This window comes from Procambarus clarkii, chromosome 38 (assembly GCF_040958095.1).
Source record: "Procambarus clarkii isolate CNS0578487 chromosome 38, FALCON_Pclarkii_2.0, whole genome shotgun sequence".
Classification (NCBI taxonomy): domain Eukaryota; kingdom Metazoa; phylum Arthropoda; class Malacostraca; order Decapoda; family Cambaridae; genus Procambarus; species Procambarus clarkii.
The window spans coordinates 26,030,456-26,040,111 of NC_091187.1; the positions used below are offsets into that span (position 1 = coordinate 26,030,456).

A 9,656-nucleotide genomic window follows, 5' to 3' on the forward strand; every position below is an offset into this window, starting at 1 on the left:
CCCCGGGCACACCACCAGACGACAGCAGGGAACCCGGACGGCGCGCATCCTTCCGTAACGTCACCACCAGGCCACGCCCAGCACCAGAGTCCACACCATCCCTGGCAGCGGAAGCCACCACCCCCCACTGTGGAGAGTCCCCCGGCGGAGAAAGAACCGAAGGCACGTCCGAGACACAGGCACCAGCACCGGCAGGCACATGGACCTCCGCCACCACGAACCGCGGAGACATCGACGCATCCCTATCCACATTGTCAACATCCGAAGCCCCACAGTCACTGAAGTCACCAGCGTCGGCCCAGGAAGAAGACGAACGCCGGGAACGTTTGGGCACCGGCCGGATATCGTCAGAGCCGGTAAGTGACCCAAAAACACGGGTACCACGAGCCGAAGGAACCGACGCCAGGACGGCAGCAGCTTCTACCACAGGGGGAACCAGGCCCCACACAGCAGGAGGCTCAGCAGCCACCCCAGCACCAAGCACATCCGGGACCTGAGTCACGGACACAGGGCCAGGCGCAGCATCAGAAGACGAGGGAGAAGACAGCGACGTCAAGGGAGCTCCAGGAAGGCCCACGGGAGCAGCTGGGACAGCGACAGGATCAGGCAGACCAACCGACGGTACCTCAAGAACCGGAGCAGGGACGGCAACAACCGGAGGAACGGCAGGCGCCGCCGGGGAAGCTGCAGCAGCGAACGGGACGCTCACCTCCTCACCCCCGGAGTCCTCCTCCAGAGGGAGCGGCGGGAAATCCTCCTCACGGAACAAGTTCACAGGAGCGACCGGATCAGCAGTACACCCGGCAGCCTGATGCCCCAACAAGCCACACCGGAAGCAAGTACGGGGTTGCCGGGCATAAAACACACGCACGTAGTACCCCAACAGCCGGACAGAGCACAGTATGTCCGACCTCAGTCGCATCCCGAGGGTCCGAATGTTGGTCTTCACACCCGAATACGTGCCAGACGACAGGGAGTTCATCCGCACACTGACGACGGAGCCGAACCTTTGGAAGAATCGCCGGAGGAGAGTCTCAGGAAACTCCATGGGGACGCCATGAACACTGGCATACATCACAGCACCACTACGGTCTGAAATGGTCACAGACCCGGTGCCGTCCTGTAACTGCAAAGTACGTCCCTCGTACCTCTGTAAGAAAGCACGGTACACCGCCTCACCCACAAACTTGATAACAACACGGTGAGCAGTTACCAGCTCAATGCCATATACGTCCCCAACCGGGACACGAAGCATGTCACTCAACACCACGTCCACCAGCGGGTAACCAGCACGGCCAGTAAACTCCAATCCGATGGAGTTTAACCGCACGACAGCGGGAATAGGGCCGCCCATAGCAAAACACGCCACGTCTCCACCACCAGGAACAGCAGGGAGGGTAAACACCCCCACACCCCCTGCCGGCGAAAACGGCAACGACCACAAACTGCCGGAGTGGACAAGCGACACGTCCCCACTCAACGGCAGCGCAGATGGAACTCTGATAGTAGGTGGAGTTTGCAACAGATGATTTTCCTGACAACAATACCACGAGGAACCACAATGTTTACATAACACAGCTGATCATTAGCGTGATTGGTCAGGTTAGAAATGTAACAGTCACTTTGATTGGCCAAACGAAACACAGTAGTGACCTCTGTCGGCACGTAAGTGAACAAGACCCAAAACCCAAATATCATCCTAAGTGGACGTTATTGAATCGCACCTAAGCATCTTCTTAGGGCGCACTTAGGAACCTTCGTAGCAAACCCACTTACGAAGAAATACACAGAGCTTCCTGAATCTAGGTCATGATGCTCGAGTGTGTCCTTATCCAGGTCCACCGCCCCTACCTAAGGAGCGAGTCGTCCACCTTCGTCCCTTTGAAACCACAGGTGTCGACTATACAGGAGCACTAATTTTAACAGGTACACCGGACAATAGTCCAGTGAAAGCCTACATTTGCCTTTTCACGTGTGCTACCACACGCGGAGTACATTTAGAAGTCACTTCTGACATGAGTGCAGAAGCCTTTCTGCAAGCCTTTCATAGATTTGCTGCACGAAGATCTTGCCCAAAATTAATGATCTCAGATAATGGATCTAACTTCGTGGCAGGAGAAGCTTGCTTACAAGAAATATGGAACCATCCAGAAGTACACTCTGTGCTCAAACAGAGACAATGCTATTGGAAATTTATTCCTCCAAGAGCACCATGGCACGGCGGTTTTTACGAAAGAATGGTGGGAACTGTTAAGAAATGCCTAAGAAAAACCTTACACCGGCAGAAAATTAATCTCACCGAGTTACAGACCCTTGTCGTGGAAATTGAAGCACGAGTCAACAACAGATCTCTAACCTACTTAACAGAAGATTTCTCCCAAAGAGAACCCCTAAGCCCCTCTCATTTGATTCATGGTGGTCTTCTGAGCCCTCTAATATCTCTAGGAGACGAGGATCCAGCTGACCCTTCGTGTGTCAAAGCAAGTGACTTGGTGGAGAGTTATAGAGACCTTTCAAGAGTAATAGAGAAATGGAATGAGGTCTGGACACGTGAATATTTAACTGCTTTAAGAGAATATCATTATGGAGCTGCAAGCCCATACAATAAAGTTCAACTTAAACCAGGTGATCTCGTCCTAGTAGACAGTGATGGACCCAGGTCAGATTGGCCTATAGGTAAAATTGTCGACATCCATCCTGACCGCCATGGTATTTTACGAATTGTTAAAGTTCAGTGTTGAGGCACTACTACCTTGAAAACACTAGAGAAATTAGTACCTTTACAGTTAGCAGAACACGAGTGTTCTACAGATATACCTGTAATTCAAGTTTCAGAGAACAATGATTCTACTCAACCGAGCACAAGACCATCAAGAGTCGCTGCTCAGAACTGCAAACAGAAATTGAAATTGAAATTGAAATAAGTTTATTGAGGTAAAATACACACAAAGGGATGAGGTACCTCAAGCTATTCTCACCCCGTTCAGTACAACGTGTTAGTACATACATAGACACACATCATAAACAATAAATCTGTTACCAAACATTCTGAGAGATAAACATGTACATTTCCTCCTTCACAAGTAGTATGGTATCAGACGTACACAAATACTTTTATGACCTAGTTATACGGATAATTCAACAAAATATTACAGTCTTGGTGCAAAATTCTTATATCTCTCAAGAATATCATCAACCTTTCCTTTGTGACACATCCAGGCTATTTGATCAGGAACAGTCCTTATCTCAGTGTTTCTATATACATTAATCAACGGACAATCAAGAACATAATGGGCAAGGGTGTGAGACCTTAACATACCACATAGTTTACACTTCGTGTCATTATCATGAACACCTATCCCATATTCCCAGTAATATTTGTACCCAAGCCTGAGCCGCATGTACACAGAGTCACTCCAAGCATTTCTCCTTTTACCATAAGTGAAATGGGTGTTTTGACTCACATACATGTAGTGTTGCATGGTTAGACTTCTCTCATACATTATCCCTCTCCTCTCCACTCCTGCCTGTGCCTGAATATTTCTGATTTTGCTTCTTATTTGTCTCATTGTGAATTCACATTCAATGTCAATTTGTGGTTTTGATGTGGCACGTTTGGCCAAGTCATCCGCCACCTCGTTGAGCACTATTCCAACATGAGATGGAATCCACATGAATTTCACACTATGACCTTTCAGCTGTATCTCAGTTATTCTTCTCTTACAATCCTCAACTATAGACATGAAGACTGGGTTTCGACTGTTTAAGGACTCCAGTGCTCCTCAGCTATCGACAAATACAAAAACATTTTTGTCGTCATGACGTACTTCCTCCAAACACGCCAGAATGGCCTGCAGTTCAGCTTGTGTGGATGATATATAATTACTAAGCCGGAGTTCAATTATCCTGTCCACAGTCCCAAACTCCGTATATTCCCTTATTAGGACACCACACCCTGCCCTGCCATCCTCCGCCACCGACCCGTCGCAATATACATGTAAACTGTTGCCTCTTGGTAACCGAGATATCATGCTTCCATACAAACACCGTAATTGTCCCGGTTCATGATGAATCTTTTTCACCTTGAGGGGTACAATTTCGACGTCTATTTTCTGTACTTTCCAGGGAGCAGACATATTACACTGTCGAGAGGGTTTACAGCAGTCAAGTACATCGTATTCCCTGAGGTCATGAGCTAATCCCCTCGTGTAGCGTGTCTCCCTCAGTTTCCTGGAAGTGTGTACGTCACTCAAGCAGGTCTGAACGCTCTCAAACAGCTTATCCCCTCCTTTTCTCCGCATGAAACGAATAGCTACTCTAGTGTTAATGTCACGGACTCTATCACACACACTCTGTAAATTTAATTCCATTCTCATTATTTCAATCATTGCATTTCTTTGACATCCAAGAATAATCCTCATAGCCTCGTTCTGTATCAGCTCTATTTTTTGAATTCTGCCTTGGCCTGTGTAAGACAAAACGGGTGCTGCGTAGTCTATCAGGGACCGAACAGTGCTTATGTATAACATCTGTAAGATAGGTACCCCAACACCTTTACCAGAAAAAGCCAGTGCTTTTAGAGGATGCAGACGGGCTTTACATAAGGTGCTGATATGATTTATTTCAGCATTTTTACTCTCACATGTGTATCCAACATACATGCCCAGATACTTGTACTTCTGAACACGGCTCAGTTCCACACCATTTAGAGTAAGTGTTATATTTCTTCGTTTCCTATACTCATATTTGGTTTTATCTGCATTTATAACTAAGCCTAACTTGTGACAGGTTGTACCAAGTATGTTAAGAGCAGTTTGAATTTTGTTCCCGGAAGTGCCTTGTATAAGAATGTCATCAGCATATATGATCGTCGTGAACCCTGGAGGATACATCTCTGATGCTAATCTGTTCATTAATACATTGAATAAGGTGGGACTTAATACTCCCTCTTGTGGGGTACCTAACTGAAACCTCCGTTCCTCAGACATGTATCCCTGATAATACACCTGACCTTTTCTGCCTTGTAGATAATCCCTTATCCAGTGTAGCAATCTCCCTGTTATTCCCAGATTGGCTAATTCGTATAAGATTACTTCCCCATTGGCTTTATCAAATGCTCCTTGTAGATCAACAAAAACTCTACAATTGTCATCCATATTAGACAAACACTTTAAGAGACAATCCGCAGTACTTTTGCCTTTGATAAAACCAAAGAGATTACTGGACATGTTATCACCTACAAGGTAGAGAAGCCTATTTAACAAAATCCTTTCCATCATTTTACAAAAGCAGGATATTAAGGAGACAGGTCTGTAGCCTCCGTTTGACTTAGGGATAGGAATGATGACAGCCTCTTTCCATTTTCTTGGTAACTTTCCCTCTCTATAACTCTTATTAAACAAATCAAGTAAGGGACTAGGTTTCATACCGGCTAAATAATTAAGAATGTCATACGTTACTCCATCTTTCCCGGGAGCAGTAGAGCTGCCACTTTTTATAACATCCAGTAGCTCGTCGTGAGTTATCTCAGTGCACGCTATAGATCTTGTATTTAAGGCACATAAAGTTACTCCATTTCTAATATTTTCCCATGACTCAATGGTGACTCTCGTGTCTGCAGGTAAGGACTCCATACCAGCAGCACTAGCCCATTTATCTACTAACTCATTAGCAACCTTCCCTGGATCTGAGTGAGCAATGAATTTGGTCTTACAACCCCTGATTTTATTTACTGCTCTCCATATGTCTTTAAGGTTCTTAGTATTACCAATGGACTGAGCAAAGTCTTGCCAGTATCTGTCCCGCGCCTCCTTCCTCACCTGACTGCATTCCCTAGCCACTTCCAACATTGTATTTTTCTCTTCATCCCTCATTCCATTTTTTAACCATTCTTTATGTGCACTCCTGTTACGGCCCTCTCGGGACGCAACGGGGTTCTTACTCTGATGTAGTTAGAGGAAGATATATATATCCGGCCCCAAGCCAGTAGAGGCTAGCAAGGGATGCGATCCGTGACGCAAGTAACTTAAAGGGAGTAGGAAAAAAAAGGTAAGAACTTAATATAATATATTGACCACCACCAATAAATAAATATTATATAAAAGGAGTACACAGGGGGAGGGGTATTAACACTTTGCAAGGGGATTATTCACTGTAGTCTTCTGCTGAAGACTCTGGTGCCACACCACTTTCGGTGCCGATTCCTTGGTGCTTTCTTCGTGGCCTCAAGACGTGTCCTCGGAGAACGCCGAGCCTACCCTGGCCACAGGTCAGCCACAACACAGGTCCACTGGGGGCACCGTCGTGGAGGCCGTCAACCACACGTCCAGCAGGTCTGCTGGCAGGTACTGAGCCACCAAGGCTGGTACGGCCACTCCACGAACGATATAAGGGGTACGCCCTAGACAGGAGTCTCGTGTGATATCACCAATCACCCTCCTGCCCTCAATACCCCAGTGGATTATCGTCTCCAACCGTCGGTCCCGGGTAAATCCTTCCACTGCCACTCCACTGGCAGGCTTAACACACCACAGTGTTCTTCCGGGGGGGGGCGACGTCACGACAGCTGCAGCAAACTTCACTGTATGGAGACTGGCTGCCTCGGGTAGACTGACTTCACCTTCAACACAGTGGTCCCAGGTCGGCTCTGTAAGCAGACACGTCATCATTAACTGGGACACTAATATACCACACTCACAGGCTCAGATACAAACGCCCGACATATCCACTCCATAGATGGCGCTGTCGTCGGAGCACCACCTCACCAGAGGTCAGGAGCGGCGGTGTTGAGCGCTGAACCAGACGGGAAACTGGTCCTCGAGGCCAGTACACGCTGTCCTCACTAGGTGTCGTCGTTCGTTTGGCGGGGGTTTCGGGAGCTGACCCACAGATGGCGTGTTTGTCACTGCTCCAGGCTAGGACGTTGAATCCGGGTTCGTAACAACTCCGTAGCATTCTCTCCTACCCCTTTACTTGCTGATCATTGGAATATTTAAATTTCTTAGGTCCATGCGTCTTGCTTCCCCTGCCCCAGTTATTTTCCCTCTGTACTAATTTCTCTATGTTCTCGACCATATCCTCGTAAAAACTATCAACGCAGAGCGGCGTGCATTGTTGATACCAATCTCCCATATTTTGAATAAAATAATTTTTCATATCTTTATTAATATTTAGCCTTTTCCTTTGAAAGTGGACTTGTTTTTTCCCCAGTGGTAATTCAACGTTCAAGGCAAAGTGGTCACTAAGTAGTTCCCGAACAACCCGAGCCTCCCCCATAATCCCCTGAGAGTTTAAAATGCAGGCATAGTCAAGCCGTCCTCCCCTGATGTGAGTTGGTTCATTGTTTCCCAATAGACAGGTATCTGGATGATCTTGTAGAAACTGTAACCACTTGACCCCATTAGTATTAATGCTACCCACTGTCCCAAGGCTTGTGTGCCGAGCATTAAGGTCACCAATGACCAGTGAAGGATTAGTATAAATGCAGTCAGGTAGATAGTTAGCGTCGAAGCAGTTCCTGGATACATACAAATTAACTACAATAAATTCCCCTTCCCTTAATGATAATTTAACACAGACACTCTCTATTCCTTGCGTTTTTGATGGCGGTTCTACTAACTCTGCTGGTATGGAGTTCTTAACATAAATCGACGTGCCTCTGACGTTATTTGCGGCGAAGAGGTTAAACCCTTTATAACCATTTAATTTCAATAAGCCTTCATTCCTATCCCCTGTCTCCTGGAGAGCTACAACATCAATATCATTTCCCATCACATAACAATGAAGATCTGTAACCCTGTTTCTTAAACCATTAACATTCCATGACAAAACTTTCAGTCTAGGGTGATCCATTATTAATCAATTCACTGCCTAAGTCATCCCCAATAAATTCACTAAATGATAGCCATACCTGGCATAACATCTCCCACCTCCTCCCAAGTTCACCAGTAAAAGCGACATTGCGATTCTCAAGAGATTTTTTTCAGCCCTGTGACGTCCATTATTGGCCCAAATGATTCCTTCATTGTATGTGTAATTATAGGGTTCTTCCTTTCACTACGACTACCATCATTCACACACACTTCACTTTCCTTCATTTCATCACTCAATATTTCATTATTGCCCTCAACCACTATATCCTGATTTTCCTTCACAGTTTTGTGAATTTCCTTGACCTCCTGAACGTTTAATTTCGCCTCGATGGACTCGATTCTCTGCCCAAGATTTCGGAGGAACTCACCAACTTTTCTTAGTTCAGCTCACACCTCCTTGACCATATTATTATGACCCTCTTTCTGAGCCACAGTAGCCACTTCACTCACCGTTACATTGCCACTGCCGGAGTCCTGAGTGGTGGCGTGGCTGCTTGTTGCTGGAGCCTGACGAAGTAAAGGTGACTCCTTTACCCACGCATTCGTCCGGTTCTCTGGTGCTGTTTGGGGCAGACTGTTTTGCTGTGCTCCCGGTGTCTGGGTAAGAGCTCTTGCTTGCTCTGTAACATTCACCGGCCGGGGAACATCCATACTCGGCCTCTTGCTACACACAGCTGAGCTGGCATTGTGAACACCTCCACAGTTGCAGCATCTGGAAACTATTTTCTCACCCAGATTAAGTCTGTTTCTACACACATTAGAGAGGTGAGACTTTCCGCAGAAACGACATCGTGGATCATTTTGACAGCTCCAGGATTTATGCCCCCATCTGCAGCATTTCAGGCATATTATGGGCTCTTCCACATACTTTGCTACATGCCTGTAGCCAGCCCCGGTGATGAACACTTTCTCGGGAACTTCACCTCTCACTAGAGCCACCACCTGACTCCTAGCTTCACCTTTAATAAGGTGATGCTTGGCCCACACAAATCGTTGGTCGTCGAGGATGAATTCGGGGTCCAGAATCTGAGGGTATTTATAGATAATTACCTTCGTCAGCTTCTCGTTCCCCTCCGGTATTTCCATAACAATTCCATCATATCCTTGCTGGGTAAGATACTCCACTGCCTCCATAGAACCTACCGTTAAGTAAGGTCTGTTTACACCTTCCTTCAGCAGGGGCTCGAACTTGCAGTGTTCTCTTCTAAGTGTGACTGTCCACAGCAGCTTCTGATGATAGGCCAGCGTGCATGAGGCAGGGAAGAGAAGCCTCCATCTCCGCTGACCCTCACCTTCCTGACATCGTTCCGTCCGTTTGTCGACATCAGTCTCGGCGTCGTTCTTTATTCTCTTGTCGTTTCCGTTAAGTGTACCATTACTGTCAACACTACGCCTTGCATCCTGTCTTATCCGTTTCTTCTGTTGCCTTGTTAGAACGTCTTGATACTCACCCTCCTCGACTGACTGGCTGCTTTCTGAGTCCATGTTAATATTGCCGTGGGAAGTAGCCAGTTCTTCTGGTGACTGAGTCTCCATCGGTGGTGGGGAGGCCTGTGGTTGTGCTGGCCTCCACCCCTCACACACACACACACTAAATATATGAATCAGCAAAATTGTAAATTAAATATGCAATCTGGTATGCACATGACTTGAAACTGGAGTTATGTAAATTAATTGGATCAGGTAAAGCATAGTAAATTTTATCATAAAACGGAGAGATGTAAATTTCATGAAAATAATTACACAAGTATACAACACTCAACATGTAGTACAATATGATACTTA

At 46.5% G+C, this 9,656-nt stretch overlaps 1 protein-coding gene across 1 annotated transcript; it reads left to right on the forward strand.

The window, feature by feature from the left end:
- Nucleotides 1-2,015: 2,015 nt before the first annotated feature.
- Nucleotides 2,016-2,741, forward strand: LOC123772047 (uncharacterized). The gene has a single exon (XM_045764906.2). The coding sequence runs from the start codon at nt 2,016-2,018 to the stop codon at nt 2,739-2,741; it is 726 nt and encodes a 241-aa protein (XP_045620862.2).
- Nucleotides 2,742-9,656: the final 6,915 nt, after the last annotated feature.

Bases quoted from the DNA above. Each gene is read 5' to 3' on its own strand.
- LOC123772047 (XM_045764906.2), top strand. From the start codon at position 2,016: ATGAGTGCAGAAGCCTTTCTGCAAGCCTTTCATAGATTTGCTGCACGA.